Source organism: Mustela erminea, chromosome 2 (genome assembly GCF_009829155.1).
Source record: "Mustela erminea isolate mMusErm1 chromosome 2, mMusErm1.Pri, whole genome shotgun sequence".
Classification (NCBI taxonomy): domain Eukaryota; kingdom Metazoa; phylum Chordata; class Mammalia; order Carnivora; family Mustelidae; genus Mustela; species Mustela erminea.
In genome coordinates this window covers 45442278-45461154 of record NC_045615.1, presented here as the reverse complement: position 1 = coordinate 45461154, position 18877 = coordinate 45442278, and the positions used below count along the sequence as shown (strand labels likewise).

Genomic DNA, 18877 nt, shown 5'->3' with positions numbered 1-18877 from the left:
TTCTTCTATCTTCCTGCTTTATCCCTTGGCATTTCTCTTCAAGATCATTTCCCATTAATGGCTATAATGAATGTTTTGGTTCCAGGCATTCGTGCCTACAAAGCAATGCTCAGCAAAAGAATAAACAACCACTAGTTCTTTGTGTCACTTGAATTTTTTTCTATTATAAAATATTTGACATATCAAATAGTATTTCATATATGTAGGCTTTAAAAAGTAATAATGAAACAAACATGCAAATTGAAGAAGTAGACATGAATCCTTGAACTTTATTACTCACATTAATAACAGTAGATACAATATCAACATTCATTTCAATTTCTTAGGTCCCAACCCCACAGGATGATTCAAACAAAGTCAGGTGACTACTGCATATACAGTGGGTTACATTATAGAAGAGGAACTGGAAGCGTAAGGAACCCAAATCCTTATAATTGGCAGTTAGCGTAGCTTGCCCCAGAGGGACAAGGTTTGAGTAATCAAACCTGCCCTTTTCTCCACAAGGAGATACTATCTCTCTCTTCCAAGACTGCTGTATAATTATCCTTGAGAAGATAGTCTGGAATAAAAACAGTCAATGCTTCTGTTTTCAAGACATGCAGAAATGTGAAAGACCTGATTAAAGAATTGTCTTTCAACAGAGGTGTGTTTCCTCCCCACTCTCTGTCCTGCATATTTATGATGCATGTTTCAGCATAATTTAATGCATAGTTTCTTCTTTCCCCAAACATCTGAAATGTAGACTTAAACATAATTAGGCTTCCATGTATATATGTGTCTATTTTGGGTTCTTTATTAATTTATAAGCCTATCTTTGCATCAGTCCCACATACATTTACTTTAGCTTTCTACCTTTTTAACCTCCACAAACATCTACTTTGTTCTTCTTCGGGAATGTCTTATATGTTCTTGCCCTTTCATTCTTTCTTAAATTTAAAAAATCTGCCATATTCCTATATATTTTTTCTTGCAGTGCAGACCTTCCTTCTGAAATTGTATTGCTAGCTCTGCTATAGTTTGTTTAAAACTTCCTCTATTGAACAAACTGAGAGTTGCTGGAGGGAGGTGGATGGGGGGAATGGGCTAGCTGGGTGTTGGGCATTAAGGCGGGCACTTGTTGGAATGAGCACTGGGTGTTATATGTAAGTGATGAATCACTAAATTCTACTCCTGAAACCAATACTACACTAGATATTAACTAACTTGATTTTAAATAATAATAACAAAAAAAAAGCTGCAACCGCTGTGACTATACCTCATCAAATAAAACAAACAAATAAACTTCCTCTACTAAGCTCAGTGTGGGTGTCTTCAATGTGACTTCCCAGCATAGACAGGTTCTAAGCTTTCTTTCCTGAACTCTACATTCTACTCTTTATAAAGTTCTCATCTTCAGATACCAGTAGATTGCTGGGGGCTAAGTGGCAGCTTTAGCTGATTTACTTCTCTGCACGAAATCTTTCATATTGTTTTCAACCTCTTAGAATTTTTCCCTCCCTTCCTTTCTTTCTTTCTTTCTTTCTTTCTTTCTTTCTTTCTTTCTTTCTTTCTTTCTTTCTTTCTTTCTTTTGGCAGTTTAGTTATGCATTAAAAATATATTTTGTATATTTCATCTAACTTTTTTAGGAGCTTACACTGAAAGTGGTTTTCAGGATACCTAACAATTCCTCTTGTCAGACACAGAAGTCTTGTGTCAGTGTGGTTTTAAAATTGTTTAACTCACAGAATTGTGTCTTGCACACAATAAACATTCAGTAAAGTGTGCCTAATTGAACTGAAAAAGGTTTCAGTTGGTTTTCTCTGATGCTGCTTCGTCATACTCAGATGACTTAATACCTAATTTAGTATTACCATCATTACATGATTTTATTCTCTCCTTAAAAAATATTGATTTTATCCTCTCCTTTGCAAAATTAAAAAATATTTCAAAAATACAGGAAAAATAATATAATGGAAATCTTTGTTCTTAACTACCAAGACTAAATTGATGTTTACATAGTGCCCATTCTTTTCAGTCCTGGTTTTATGATTGTATAACAAAACAATACATAATTTTGTATATTTAAAAATTTTATAATAATAATACAGTGATCTTTATACCCCTTTGGAACTTGCTTTTTCTCCAGTAAACATCATGTTTGAAAAATTTATCTATGCTGATACATTAAGCTCAAATTCAATTATTCCACATCCTGTATATAATTCTATTATCCATTATAGTTTATTTAAAAGTCCCTTTATTCTATGATAAAATTCTTACATATATGCTCTTGAGCATGTGTTTGGGATTTTTAAAGTTAGATGCCTAAAACAGAAAGTGCTATATAATAGGATGTTCTAAATTTTAACTTATTAAGTATATATCCAGTTCCTTATATCTAATCTTTATGATTGTGGTGGTATTAATCATTATAAAAATAAGATATTCTACCTTATTTTATCATTTAGTGTTTATGATTTATGAAAAGTACCTAGCACTAGTCAGGATACAGATTATGCTAAATATATGTAATGCATGACACCTTGTGTTTAATTCAAATTACATTAAAGTTTATACTATTAATGAACAATTAGGTGATTTGGAAATTCATGCCCCCCCCCTTTTTCTATAGGTATTTATGAGCCTCCATTTATTGTACTACTGCAGTGAACCAACCTTGGATGTGAAAATTGCCTTTTGTCAGGTGTGTGTTCCTTACAGGTAAAACAAGGTACAGTATATTCCCTTGTATTTCCATTTGCCATTTTAGCTTGCATATGTGCCACATCAAATTAGTGCTTATGCAGCATTAAAAATAACTTGGGAATTAGAAGTGGATAGTTACATGTTTTTTTCTTTCTCAGTTCACTTAAGAGAGAATGAGAATGAAAATAATTCTTTTTAATGGTTATAAATTAATCACTAGCTAAAGTGATTTCTTACTAGATTTTATTTATAATCAATGACAGTAATGTCTTTTCTAATACTTGAAATATGGCTTGAATCATCAAAATAGTGAAAGTCTGTATTATTATTTTTCATTGTAAGGACTGATGAGCCCTCTGTAGCAGATTTCCAATGCCCACAGATAATAACATCCCAGGTGTTCTCAGTTGGTTTTTGATGCCCGGTGCTAACCGACAGTTAGTAAAAGGGTAAACAAGAAGAACAGCAAATCAAGGTATAGAAGGTAGTATGCATGGAGCAGAAAAGCGTCTGCTCTCCTGTATTCATACATATTCCATTCTTAAGAAAGAGGCTTCTTGGGGTATTTATTCCTACTACAGGTGTTTTTAGGGTAATCTTAACTTTAATCTGTTGTTATGGTATTAATTAATAGTGTTTCCTTTTACTCTTAGGATTATTCTTTGGATAATAAATTATAGTAACTTTATTCATGATCCAAGCAAAAAGCAATTCAGTTTTCCTGTACTGATTTTCATTGTTATCCTCTCATTGAGCGGTGCTGTAAACAGGGAGTGACATGCATCCTTTGAAACAAGGTCTAAAAAATAATTCTGCACCCTCTATTACTTTAAAACAATCTTTTCTCTTTCTGAAAGTAATATGTGCTTGTTACAGAAAGTGTGAAAAAATATAAAGGGAAACAAACATTGGCAAATCTATTCTCTCTTAGCCTAAGTAGAATCTCTATAGGCAAGTAAAATGTGTTACAGGCTATGAATAGGATTTACTGATCTGATCTGCCTCAGCTCCCTGACCTCTAAATGTCGTAGTGCTAGAAGCCTCAGGCATTTAGATAATTTCTCTTCTGTAATAAGAATTCTGGAACCGGACAGCCTTGGTTAGAAACTCTATCATTTATAGCCATTTACTTATGACCTTGGGCAAGTTATTTAACCACTCTGTGTTTTAGTTTCTAAATTTGTAAAAAGAGGGAAAGAAAAGTATTACCTTCTAGGTTATGAGAATTAAATGAGTTAATACTTGCAGACCAATGAGAACAGTGCTGAAATATGTTTATTAAATAGCTGAATAGATTTTAAATAAATTTACCTTCATTCTTCTGGTGCCCCAATAGAGTCCCTGTTTTAAGTATTATCAGTATCTTGACTACTTCCATAGTTTTCTCTCCAACCCAAATCTCTCCCAGAGCTGGACCATGCCCAACTATTTGTTCTGTGTCTTTGCTTAGATGTTAATAGGCAAATCAAATTCTGCATACACCAAACCACATTCCTGATCTTTCCTCCATAATTACTCTGTTCTAATTCAGTAAATGCTAAATTCACCTTTCCCAGTTGCTTAGAACAAAATCTTTGGAATCATCTTTGGGGCAGCACTTCACATTCAATTTGTCAGGAAATACTATTGTTTATACATTCAAAACATATCTGAAATCTCACCATTTCCCAACATTCTCTCCACTACCACTTTGATCCAACTTACTTAACCTCTTGCCTGGATTATCACCAGAGTTTCCACATTTGCTCATTCCCAAATGGTTTACTCTCAAACATCAAGAAGAATAATATTTTGAAAAGTATAAGTGAGATCATGTCACTCCTTGGCTATAACCGAAGCAAAACAGAAAAACCTTTCGATGTCTTCCATTTCACTTACAGTAAAAATCAAAATTCCTGAAATAAATACGCAAGCCTTTACCGCTTAGCCACCTAGAGGCCCCCTACCTGAAATGCTCTTCCTTTATTGTCCCCTTTGCCTACTCCACCACTGTCAGGGCTTTCTTCAAATGTAATTTTTTAAGGGAATCTTTCTTGACTAGCCTATTTAAAATTGCCCCTTCCAGCCTACACTGCCTGCCCAACTTCCCAGCCTTTCTTTTTTTTCCCCCTCCATAACACTTTTTGGTAGCTGATATACCATATATGTGACTGGTATGTTGCTTCTCTCTCTCTACTCCAATGCATTTTTCACATGGGCAGGCACCAGCTCACACAGGCTCATAAGAGTTGATTGTGCACCTCTCTCCCCAACTGAAAAGTTCAGTGATGTGAGGTTGGTAGATGGAAATCTGTTATTATAAGAGCGTGTATATTATGTAAATAAACAATTACTGTGATAAGTCTCCTCCTTCCAAATGTTGAACATTTGCCCAGCACATTGCTGGAATTTTGCATGTGGCATGGTGTAGACTTTCACTGGATGTTTACCTAATGAATCAATGAAGGTGTATGTGTGGTTTAGGTAATCAGTTACACCTGTGACTGTGCTTTGGTTGAAAGGAGCAGGACTGAATTTCTGGGTAAACTCTCTGGGCCCTACCACTTGTAAGCAATGTGACTGTGTGCTATTTCATTAGCTGCCACAAGCCTATCCATTTACTGAGGACATTAATACTTAAAAACAAACCACAATGAAACAAAAAACTAATTCATGTTTTATATACCTCAAGTTTAAATCTGAATTTCAAAAATTATCAATAAAAAAGATCTTAAAACTTATGCTATATTTTTAATCCAGAGTCTTTTTGTAGGTTGGTTATTTTTAAAAATCAGCTCCCAAAATTTGGGTACAGATGCCGAACGTCTATTTCTAGTAAGGCTTCTTTGAAAGCAAGGAAAGAAAGAGAAGTGAAGCATGAACTTTATTAGTAACTGAATTTTTTTTTTTTTTTTTGCTTACTATGAGCTTTGGTATCTAGATACATGCAAATTCAGTAATTTAAAAAAACTAAAAATATTACAGTAAGCAGAGTGTTGTTGGTCATGACTAAGAGCATTTTATATACTTTCCATGTAAAATTTTTATTTGATAATGTTTATTTATTTATTTTCTCTTCTGTACCTCTGTGCCTGATTTACTGTTCTAGCAATTTAGAGAAAAGAATGTATTCATTTTTAGAGGCAGAAATTTCTACTGGGTTTCACTTTCAAGCTATGTTTTTCAGAAACTTCTTATTTCATGAGACATCAACATGTTCTTGGTATGCTATAGTGTTTACCCTGATCACCAGCAGAGTTAGGTTGCTCCCAGCTTCTTGCCAGACAGACAATGCATAAAGATACATGATCAAGTATACTCAGATTCCAACTCTCTTGAGTCTTAATCTGTGGCTTTTTATATTATGTCATATTTCTAATTTTTTCAGTTCTTATCAATAAAAAGTTATAGAAAATATAGAGAACAAACTTTTGCAGGTAGTTTTTTATCAAAAGGAAATATGTGTATTATTTGTAATGGTGTTGACCTTATTTTTTAGTTGAATTACTTGAAGAACACAGGAGTCATTGAATTTTTTTGCTACTCCTATTAAATTTTTAAAAAATATTCCAGTAGACAGATTGGCAAGCAAGAGGTCTGTCATTATATTCTGGGGAGAAATTTGTCTTTGTAATATTAGACAGTAAAGGAATAATCTTTAGTTTCGACTCATAAAAAAAAAAAATATAAACTGACAGGGAATTGAAAAGTGCACACACTCTCTCAGTCCCCCTGAGAATCAGGTGAGCCTTCTTAGCTTTCTTTTCTCAGTTGAACAGAGAATTGCAGAGCTGTTTAATTTCACTTTCCCACATTGAAAAAAAATCTCTTTAAAAGGCTACTTTTGGAACTCTGTGGTACTGAACAGATGAGTCAAGATTTTAGCCAAGGAATACATACACACAGAAATGCTTGTTAGAAACCCCATGCATGTCCATGGGTACACATACAGCATTTATCTCATCCTGACATGCATTACCATTAGGTGTGCAGGTTGTGTTTTTCCCTCTCCATGGGGACTGACTACCTCAGGGGCAGGGCCAGGGCATCCTCATCTTTGATTTCCAAGTCCAGAAATCTACCTTAATTCCATTACTGTGCAATGAATACCTTTTGAATAAAAGAGGGTAAATAAAAACTTAATAGAGAAACACCACTTCCCTAGTAGACATTTGTTTCTTTGCTTTTCAAAATCAAGTCAATTTCTCAACATCTTAACATTTTATAAGTGTACATTAATGGACTTAATTGTATTTTGGTTATTTTGCTATTACAAATTAGTGTTAACCTAACAATTATCTAAACATTATTAACTTGTTGTCCTTTCTAAATGTTTATTGATGTTTGAGTTGGTTATGGATAATTTAAAATGATTTCTTAATTTCTGATTTTCACAGAGGGTCCAAATCAATGAATCAAGAATTATAAATATAAGTAGAACTAGAAATAAAGAGACTGAGCCCATTGAGGTTCTTTTTGGCTATGAAACAGAAACTCTTTCTGCCTCCATACATTTTCTATAAAAGGAGATAGCTATGTGTTGACAGATTGATTCCACCATTTATGTATTCAATACATCTTTACTACGTACCTATAATATAAAGCTGCATCTTGTAAAAACTAGGGATACAAAGAACACAGTGTCTAAAGCATGACAGAGAGTGGCTGAGCTTCTAATCTTGAGAACCTATTCCTCTTTGAGTTAAAGAACGCAGCAACAGCTATGTGTTAAACAATGAGTTGGAATAGTTACCAAAGAAGAGTATATTTTACCTCATTTAATCTTCACATCACTATTATCAAAGGCATAATCCAATTATGTTTTATTCTGGAGTGGAAATCTCAACTATTTTATTAGAAGGTCTTATCCTGGTCTCGTTATGAACTTCTTGAAATTTACTGGTGTACAGTGTTTTAACAGAAGCAAGTAGCAGTCAAATATAATGAGAACTTACACACTATGATTAAATGCAGAAAAGCCTAAGATCTATTGGAACCCAGTAGGAAAAAAGAACACTCTTATATGAATTCCAAAGCATGTTTGTGATATATAAAGTCTAAAATATTACTGAGGATATGAAAAAAATAGTCTTATTTTGAAGTTATTGTCAAATCGTTCTTCAGTGTCTTTAGATTTCTTACTATTTTTTGGTTTAACCCTTATGCGGAAAGATAGCTAAGACTGACCATGTTGAATTTTTTCCTAGTTAAGATAGTGTTCTTTTTAAAATAGACATAAAACATTACAGATGACTTGCTTAGTTGATTGAATTTAATTTTATTACTCAAATGTTTGGACAACAAAGCACTATGTGTATACATGGAATAATTTCCTTAGCCACTGATGATGGCTGTTCTAAATAGATGAAAACTTACTCTTAGAACAAATTTGCCGATCACTTCTGATTTATTATTTTTTAGTGTTCTGATGTTTTCCTCTCTTGATCTTTAGAAATTTCAGGATTTTAGCAAATATTTTATGGGCTGCATTCACTTTTTAGAGGTTTTTATAGACTTGGAAATAAATAAACCAGGGAACTCCTAAAGATAGGTATTCTAAAATGCCCATAAAATGGTTTAGTTTTAAGTGATACGTTCAGATCACAGTACCTAGGACATTTAAAATACATGATGCCAGGGTTATATGGTTTTAAAAATTTTTTCTTTGCTTTGAAAACATACTGAATTTAACGTAACTTGATTTGCTCAACTTTATCTCATTTGATGGGTCTATGGGTTTCTGCTTCAAAGACAATGAAACTATCTGGTCAAAATTTTTAAACTTAAAATTGGATGTCTGTCTTAGATGGGAAGACTTTTATACCAACATTAGAGGAAAAGAGCAACAAAGGAAAATATATTCTGATGGGGCAAGGCAAAGGAAAACCTGTGTAATGTAACAGGGAAACTGAAAACCACTTTTGCTGGTCTGTGAAAAGCATTGTTTGTATATTTTAGATTTTGGGGGGATTGTCTGCTGCCTCAAAACACCAACTTAGACACCGACTTCCTATAAATATGGCTTAAGGGAATCAGTAGATTGAACCTGGATATATTTGACGTTCTGGGCATTTTGTAAATGAATAGCTATGATTTTGAGGTATAAACTGATAAACCTTCCCTTTATTATATTAGTTTTTCATGTAATAGGGAAAGAAAATATTTACCTTAGTTTTTCCTTTTTTAAAAGATTTTTTATTTATTTACTAGAGAGAGTGAGCAAGAGTACAAGCAGTTGGAGGGGCAGGCTGAAGGAGAGGGAGAACCTGGTTCCCAATGTGGGACTTGATCTCAAGACCTTGGGATCATGACCTGAGGTGAAGGCAGCTGTTTAACTGACTGAGCCACCCAGGCATCCCTTAATTTCTTCTTTTAAGGGGTTTCTTCTCCTGTGTGTTATTCGAGGAAGCTTAATTCTGACTTTCTTCTGTATCTGCTTTTATACATTGCATTTAATTTTGCATACCTTAAAAAAAAATTCCAATATATATGCTTTAGTGCATGGACTGTCCGGGTAAATTATTAAAGACATAGCAAACATTATTGTAAAAACATGGTACATTTTGAATCACAAAATAAATCACTAAGATATCTACACTATCAGGATAACTAACCATTCTATTTTTATGAATGAATGTTTCATGATGTTTGAAAATAGTTTTTTTTCATATGCCCACACATGACAGTGGCTGCAGTGAATTTCAAAAGAGTAAATTTAATGTTGTATTTGTATCTTATACCTTGGGCAGGTTTTTTCCCCTAATGATTTATTAATTAACTATTTGAGTTAATGAGTAGATTCAGTTATGCTACAAAGATTAACAACAAATGTAAAGGTCTTAAGATTTGGTTCTGTAATGATGAACTTTTCTGTATTGTTTGATTGTGGGTATGTCTTTGGTTTTCTTGAGGCACAAAGGAGGTTGAGCGGACTTCTTTTTGAACGATCTTAGTACAAATAAAAATGTAGCTTAGTACTACAAGTTCAGTTATGGTTGAGGTATTAATCAAATTTAAATGAAGTTATTGGGGAGGAGTCAAGATGGCAGAGAAGTAACAGGCTGAGACTACTTCAGCTAGCCGGAGATCAGCTAGATAGCTTATCTAAAGATTGCAAACACCTGAAAATCCATCTGCAGATCGAAGAGAAGAATAGCAATTCTGGAAACAGAAAAACAACCACTTTCTGAAAGGTAGGACCGGCGGAGAAGTGAATCCAAAGTGACGGGAATATAGACCCCGGGGGGAGGGGCCGGCTCCCGGCAAGCGGCGGAGCAACTGCGCACAAAATCAGGACTTTTAAAAGTCTGTTCCGCTGAGGGACATCGCTCCAGAGGCTAAACCAGGGCGAAGCCCACGCGGGGTCAGCGTGGCCTCAGGTCCCGCAGGGTCACAGAAGGATCGGGGGTATCTGAGTGTCGCAGAGCTTGCGGGTATTGGAACGGGAAAGCCGGCTACAGAGACAGAGCCGACATTAAGCTCACAGCTCGGTGTTACCTTGAACCGGTCGCAGGCTCGGTGAGCTCGGAGCGCGGCTGGAGGTCAGGCAGACGGGAGTAACTGGGCGCTGTTCTCTGAGGGCGCACTGGGGAGTGGGGCCCTGGGCTCTCGGCTCCTCCGGGCCGGAGACCAGGAGGCCGCCATTTGTATTCCCGTCCTCTGGAACTCTACGGAAAGCGCTCAGGGAACAAAAGCTCCTGAAAGCAAACCCGAGCGGATTACTCACCCCGGCCCCTAATAAGGGCGGTGCAATTCTGCCTGGGGCAAAGACACTTGAGAATCACTACAACAGGCCCCTCCCCCAGAAGATCAACAAGAAATCCAGCCGAGACCAAGTTCACCTACCAAGGAGTGCGGTTTCAATACCAAGGAGAGCAGCAGAATTCCAGAGGAGGAGAAAGCAAAGCACGGAACTCAGGGCTTTTTCCCTGTGATTTTTTTTTTTTTTAGTCTTGCAGTTAATTTAATTTCTTTCCTTTTCATTTTTTGTTTTTTTTTTTTCTGGCCTTCTGGTAAATTTTTTTTTTAACTTTTACCTTTTTCTTTTTTAACGTTTTTAAACTAGTTTATCTAATATATATATTTTTTCTTTTTTATATTTTTCTTATTTGTTTTCTTTTTTTTTTAATTCTTTTCTTTTCTTTTTTTTTCTTTTTTCTTTTTTTTTTTTATTTATTCCTTTTTGAACCTCTTTTTATCCCCTTTGTCCCCCCTCACGATTTGGGATCTCTTCTAATTTGGTTAAAGCTTATTTTCCTGGGGTTGTTGCCACCCTTTTAGTATTTTCCTTGCTCCTTCATATACTCTTATCTGGACAAAATGACAAGACGGAAAAATTCAACACAAAAAAAAGAACAAGAGGCAGTACCGAAGGCTAGAGACCTAATCAATACAGACATTGGTAATATGTCAGATCTAGAGTTCAGAATGACAATTCTCAAGGTTCTAGCTGGGCTCGAAAAAGGCATGGAAGATATTAGAGAAACACTCTCGAGAGATATAAAAGCCCTTTCTGGAGAAATAAAAGAACTAAAATCTAACCAAGTTGAAATAAAAAAAACTATTAATGAGGTACAATAAAAAATGGAGGCTCTCACTGCTAGGATAAATGAGGCAGAAGAATTAGTGATATAGAAGACCAAATGACAGAGAATAAAGAAGCTGAGCAAAAGAGGGACAAACAGCTACTGGACCACGAGGGGAGAATTCGAGAGATAAGTGACACCATAAGACGAAACAACATTAGAATAATTGGGATTCCAGAAGAAGAAGAAAGAGAGAGGGGAGCAGAAGGTATACTGGAGAGAATTATTGGGGAGAATTTCCCCAATATGGCAAAGGGAACGAGCATCAAAATTCAGGAGGTTCAGAGAACGCCCCTCAAAATCAATAGGAATAGGCCCACACCCCGTCACCTAATAGTAAAATTTACAAGTCTCAGTGACAAAGAGAAAATCCTGAAAGCAGCCCAGGAAAAGAAGTCTCTAACATACAATGGTAAAAATATTAGATTGGCAGCTGACTTATCCACAGAGACCTGGCAGGCCAGAAAGAGCTGGCATGATATTTTCAGAGCACTAAACGAGAAAAACATGCTGCGAAGAATCCTATATCCAGCTAGGCTATCATTGAAAATAGAAGGAGAGATTAAAAGCTTCCAGGACAAACAAAAACTGAAAGAATTTGCAAATACCAAACCAGCTCTACAGGAAATATTGAAAGGGGTCCTCTAAGCAAAGAGAGAGCCTACAAGTGGTAGATCAGAAAGGAACAGAGACCATATACAGTAACAGTCACCTTACAGGCAATACAATGGCACTAAATTCATATTTCTCAATAGTTACCCTGAATGTTAATGGGCTAAATGCCCCTGTCAAAAGACAGAATGGATAAAAAACCAAAACCCATCTATATGTTGCCTCCAAGAAACTCATTTTAAGCCCGAAGACACCTCCAGATTTAAAGTGAGGGGGTGGAAAAGAATTTACCATGCTAATGGACATCAGAAGAAAGCAGGAGTGGCAATCCTTATATCAGATCAATTAGATTTTAAGCCAAAGACTATAATAAGAGATGAGGAAGGACACTATATCATACTCAAAGGGTCTGTCCAACAAGAAGATTTAACAATTTTAAATATCTATGCCCCCAACGTGGGAGCAGCTAACTATATAAACCAATTAATAACAAAATCAAAGAAACACATCAACAATAATACAATAATAGTAGGGGACTTTAACACTCCCCTCACTGAAATGGACAGATCATCCAAGCAAAAGATCAGCAAGGAAATAAAGGCCTTAAATGACACACTGGACCAGATGGACATCACAGATATATTCAGAACATTTCATCCCAAAGCAACAGAATACACATTCTTCTCTAGTGCACATGGAACATTCTCCAGAATAGATCACATCCTCGGTCCTAAATCAGGACTCAACCGGTATCAAAAGATTGGGATCATTCCCTGCATATTTTCAGACCACAGTGCTCTAAAGCTAGAACTCAACCACAAAAGGAAGTTTGGAAAGTACCCAAATACATGGAGACTAAACAGCATCCTTCTAAAAAATGAATGAGTCAACCGGGAAATTAAAGAAGAATTGAAAAAAATCATGGAAACAAATGATAATGAAAATACAACGGTTCAAAATCTGTGGGACACAACAAAGGCAGTCCTGAGAGGAAAATATATAGCGGTACAAGCCTTTCTCAAGAAACAAGAAAGGTCTCAGGTACACAACCTAACCCTACACCTAAAGGAGCTGGAAAAAGAACAAGAAAGAAACCCTAAGCCCAGCAGGAGAAGAGAAATCATAAAGATCAGAGCAGAAATCAATGAAATAGAAACCAAAAAAACAATAGAACAAATCAACGAAACTAGGAGCTGGTTCTTTGAAAGAATTAATAAAATTGATAAACCCCTGGCCCGACTTATCAAAAAGAAAAGAGAAAGGACCCAAATAAATAAAATCATGAATGAAAGAGGAGAGATCACAACTAACACCAAAGAAATACAACCTGTTATAAGAACATACTATGAGCAACTCTACGCCAATAAATTTGACAATCTGGAAGAAATGGATGCATTCTTAGAAACATATAAACTACCACAACTGAACCAGGAAGAAATAGAAAGCCTGAACAGACCCATAACCAGTAAGGAGATTGAAACAGTCATTAAAAATCTCCAAACAAACAAAAGCCCAGGGCCAGACGGCTTCCCGGGGGAATTCTACCAAACATTTAAAGAAGAACTAATTCCTATTCTCCTGAAACTGTTCCAAAAGATAGAAATGGAAGGAAAACCTCCAAACTCTTTTTATGAGGCCAGCATCACCTTGATCCCAAAACCAGACAAGGATCCCATCAAAAAAGAGAGCTATAGACCAATATCCTTGATGAACACAGATGCGAAAATACTCAACAAAATACTAGCCAATAGGATTCAACAGTACATTAAAAGGATTATTCACCACGACCAAGTGGGATTTATTCCAGGGCTGCAAGGTTGGTTCAACATCCGCAAATCAGTCAATGTGATACAACACATCAATAAAAGAAAGAACAAGAACCATATGATACTCTCCATAGATGCTGAAAAAGCATTTGACAAAGTACAGCATCCCTTCCTGATCAAAACTTTTCAAAGTGTAGAGATAGAGGGCACATACCTCAATATATTCAAAGCCATCTATGAAAAACCCACCGCAAATATCATTCTCAATGGAGAAAAACTGAAAGCTTTTCCCCTAAGGTCAGGAACATGGCAGGGATGTCCATTATCACCACTGCTATTCAACATAGTACTAGAGGTCCTAGCCTCGGCAATCAGACAACAAAAGGAAATTAAAGGCATCCAAATCGGCAAAGAAGAAGTCAAATTATCACTCTTCGCAGATGATATGATACTATATGTGGAAAACCCAAAAGACTCCACTCCAAAACTGCTAGAACTTGTACAGGAATTCAGTAAAGTGTCAGGATATAAAATCAATGCACAGAAATCAGTTGCATTTCTCTACACCAACAGCAAGACAGAAGAAATAGAAATTAAGGAGTCAATCCCATTTACAATTGCACCCAAAACCATAAGATACCTAGGAATAAACCTAACCAAAGATGCACAGAATCTATACTCAGAAAACTATAAAGTACTCATGAAAGAAATTGAGGAAGACACAAAGAAATGGAAAAATGTTCCATGCTCCTGGATTGGAAGAATAAATATTGTGAAAATGTCTATGCTACCTAAAGCAATCTACACATTTAATGCAATTCCTATCAAAGTACCATCCATCTTTTTCAAAGAAATGGAACAAATAATTCTAAAATTTATATGGAACCAGAAAAGACCTCGAATAGCCAAAGGGATATTGAAAAAGAAAGCCAACGTTGGTGGCATCACAATTCCGGACTTCAAGCTCTATTACAAAGCTGTCATCATCAAGACAGCATGGTACTGGCACAAAAACAGACACATAGATCAATGGAACAGAATAGAGAGCCCAGAAATAGACCTTCAACTCTACGGTCAACTAATCTTTGACAAAGCAGGAAAGAATGTCCAATGGAAAAAAGACAGCCTCTTCAATAAATGGTGTTGGGAAAATTGGACAGCCACATGCAGAAAAATGAAATTGGACCATTTCCTTACACCACACACAAAAATAGACTCAAAATGGATGAAGGACCTCAATGTGCGAAAGGAATCCATCAAAATCCTTGAGGAGAACACAGGCAGCAACCTCTTTGACCTCAACCGCAGCAACATCTTCCTAGGAACAACGCAAAAGGCAAGGGAAGCAAGGGCAAAAATGAACTATTGGGATTTCATCAAGATCAAAAGCTTTTGCACAGCAAAGGAAACAGTTAACAAAATCAAAAGACAACTGACAGAATGGGAGAAGATATTTGCAAACGACATATCAGATAAAGGACTAGTGTCCAGAATCTATAAAGAACTTAGCAAACTCAACACCCAAAGAACAAATAATCCAATCAAGAAATGGGCAGAGGACATGAACAGACATTTCTGCAAAGAAGACATCCAGATGGCCAACAGACACATGAAAAAGTGCTCCATATCACTCGGCATCAGGGAAATACAAATCAAAACCACAATGAGATATCACCTCACACCAGTCAGAATGGCAAAAATCAACAAGTCAGGAAATGACAGATGCTGGCGAGGATGCAGAGAAAGGGGAACCCTCCTACACTGTTGGTGGGAATGCAAGCTGGTGCAGCCACTCTGGAAAACAGCATGGAGGTTCCTCAAAATATTGAAAATAGAACTGCCCTATGACCCAGCAATTGCACTATTGGGTATTTACCCTAAAGATACAAAAGTAGTGATCCAAAGGGGCACGTGCACCCGAATGTTTATAGCAGCAATGTCCACAATAGCCAAACTATGGAAAGAACCTAGATGTCCATCAACAGATGAATGGATCAAGAAGATGTGGTATATATACACAATGGAATACTATGCAGCCATCAAAAGAAATGAAATCTTGCCATTTGCGACTACATGGATGGAACTAGAGCGTATCATGCTTAGCGAAATAAGTCAAGCAGAGAAAGACAACTATCATATGATCTCCCTGATATGAGGAAGTGGTGATGCAACATGGGGGCTTAAGTGGGTAGGAGAAGAATAAATGAAACAAGATGGGATTGGGAGGGAGACAAACCATAAGTGACTCTTAATCTCACAAAACAAACTGAGGGTTGCTGGGGGGAGGGGGTTTGGGAGAAGGGGGTGGGATTATGGACATTGGGGAGGGTATGTGCTTTGGTGAGTGCTGTGAAGTGTGTAAACCTGGTGATTCACAGACCTGTACCCCTGGGGATAAAAATATATGTTTATAAAAAATAAAAAATTATAAAAAAAATGAAGTTATTGCCTACATCTTTAAAAATATTTATGCTGTAAAATATCACAGAATTATCTGTGGTTTTCAGTGAATGGTAAATCATGCTTAATATGTGGTTTCTATTTTGATCTATATAGTATTCTTAAGTAATCACTAATTCCATAAATGCACTATTTTAATTATATGTGAGACTTTGGAAAATGCTTTAAGTGGTAATTTTGCTTTTTGGTACAGGTATTATCTGAGATTGGGGTACATGATAAACAAAGGCTGAATTTTTCAGTAGGTTAAGAAGAATAATGTTAACTTAGATAATGAGTTCTAAAACCAGTTCCAAATTTGGAATGTGTCATTCAGCTCTTCTGTTCATCTTCTCTAAAGGTGAATATTTATTTGGTTATATATTCTATACATCTCTAAATTATTCTTAAAAAGATTAAGGTAATTATAAAAGTGCATATCCAAAGAGATGAAAACCCAGACTTTGGAGAACACAGAACTACTAAACTTAGGTACTGATTAGATCTTTTTTATGTTTGTGCAATGACAGAATCAATATCATTTGGATTTAAGAATACTCCTCTTTGCACTGGGTATTATATAAGACTAATGAATCACAGACTTGTACCCCTGAAACAAATAATACATTATATGTTAATTATTGAATTTAAATTAAAAAAGAAAAGGATAAAAAAAGAACACTGCTCTTTGTTGTACATATGAAAACAAAGTTCCAGTGTCCATTTTAAAATGTAACATTTGATTAGTTCTAATTTTCTCTTCTAAAAAATAAAAAAATTGTTTTATAGATATGTCAGTGAAATTTAGATAACTTGTGAACATTTTGATTCCTAAGTGACTTTTTACTTCCTTATGAGGGAATATAGCCTCTTACCCCTACCCTGAGAAAGAATTTTTTTTAAAATGTACTATTATTTATTAGCCCGGAAAATTTTTCCTGTCTTGATTCTATAATACCACTTATTATTGCCTATTTTAGAATTTTTATTTTATTTTATTTTATTTTTTTGTAGACAAACCAGAAATATGTAAATAAGAAAGGTAGAATTCAGTGTGATTTGTTCTGTAAGTTAGATCATTGTGATAATGAAGTCAGCATTCCAGGTTTGATCCTGTAAGGAAGAATTTAATATTAAGGTCTTTGAGGGCAGGAACTTTCTATTCTTGGTGCCTGGAGCATTGCCTGGCACAACTGTAAGACCAAAATAAGTATTTGTTGAATGAAAAACATACCCCAGTAATAGGTAGACCTCAAGTCTCAGTGACTTATCAGAGCAAAGATTATTTCTTCTAATACAAACTATAGTACAGGTTAGTGAGGGTGACTCAGGAATTTTGGTTTCTGCCACCTTGTGACTCAGGAATTTAGGTTCTTGCCATCTCATACTGTGCCAACTAAGATACCAAAGTGTGGAAAGAGATGGATTGTGGTGGCACATGCCCTAAATGCCCCTGCATTGGCTAACACCTGCCATTTCTACTGTGGTTCATGGGGCAGAACTCATCACATGGCCCTAATAGATCTGCAGGGCAAGGCTGGGAAATGTGGTGTAGCCCATGAATATTCATGAAATATGATTTTTCCCACAAACAAAAATACAGAAAACATTTTATTACCTGACCATTCTGAACCCTGTTGGTTAAACATTAATTATATAACAATATCATTGGGTCTTTGGATGGCCCTACAGTTCAAGCCAACTTTTGTTAATAACATTCTTAAATTGCTAATTAGCTACATGTTTTTAAACGTTATCTAACTTCTCAGTGATAATTATAGTAAGAGTAATAATGATATTAATAATCAACTTTGTTTAGGGTTGTTTTTTATAAGTTTATACCACACTGAGAACTTTACATACACTATCTCATTTAACGTTCTCACTAATGAAAAGAAGTAGATTATTGCTGTCATTCCATAAAAAAGTACACTGATTGTAAGATTTTAAAAAGTTTAACCAACACCTGATAGTCAGGATTTTAAGATAAAAGCTAGATTTTTATCCTTCCTGAAGTTCTTAGTCTAGGATTTCTCGATTGCAAAATGAGAATATTAAGTCTTATGTGAAGTGTTTTATTATAACCCAGCACAGTGTCTGGTCCTGACACCAGTTTGGTTCATAGCAGGCATTGAAGCAGTATTAGTTTTCTTCTTTCACATACAGATAACAGGAGGCAGAAGCCAGGCCTGCTCTATTATTGATTACTGTTCTGTGCTTTTTCACGTCATTGAAAATAATGGTTAAACATAATTTAAGTCTTAAAGTTTTACTTCATTATTGATTTGTTATACACCATTGATTCCACAGAGTATCCATCTCTGGGCAACGAATATAAAAGTCATATACATTTCAGGCTTTGGTCATCCTCAGAGAGTAACGCTTTAGGAAACAGAGTGGAGAAAATATGCTCTTGACAGAACAAAACTGAGTCCTAAATATCCTTAAGTATTGTGTCTCAAATCTCCTCCTTTAAAACTCAAATGTAAATAATTTGATTCAGATTCAAAAAGGGATTAAATACATGCTTCTTTGCCATATAAATGAAATAAAAGGCATGGTTTCTGCTGACTTTCTACAACAGTTGGAGTAGCATCATGAAACAAATCAATATGCTGGTCATAACTATGAGAACGAATAGCTCAATATCATTTGTGCCAAAAGCACAATCATCACTTTTTGGCAGATACACTCAGTATCCAAATGACAATACTAAAATAATATCCAACAGACTGACCAGTTAATTTTCTGGAGATGCATTTTGTAGCATCTTGGCTATTCTGTTGAGATAGATTAGTGTTATATCCATA

The 18877-nt window shown here is 35.6% G+C and overlaps 1 protein-coding gene across 12 annotated transcripts in view; it reads left to right on the top strand.

Moving 5' to 3' along the window:
- The window catches only part of MAPK10 (mitogen-activated protein kinase 10), a 585543-nt gene that overhangs the window by 422190 nt on the left and 144476 nt on the right, over window positions 1-18877 (top strand). For 10 of the 12 annotated variants that reach the window (XM_032332788.1, XM_032332787.1, XM_032332786.1 and 7 more), the window contains one exon: window positions 2613-2684. The exons of 1 other annotated variant lie outside the window; for it this stretch is intronic. In XM_032332788.1, the coding sequence (XP_032188679.1) occupies window positions 2619-2684 (66 nt within the window). In that variant the 5' untranslated portion in view covers window positions 2613-2618. Of the gene's footprint in view, window positions 1-2612; window positions 2712-18877 lie in introns of those variants that run through there. One more of the 12 variants, XM_032332793.1, reaches the window with a different exon arrangement.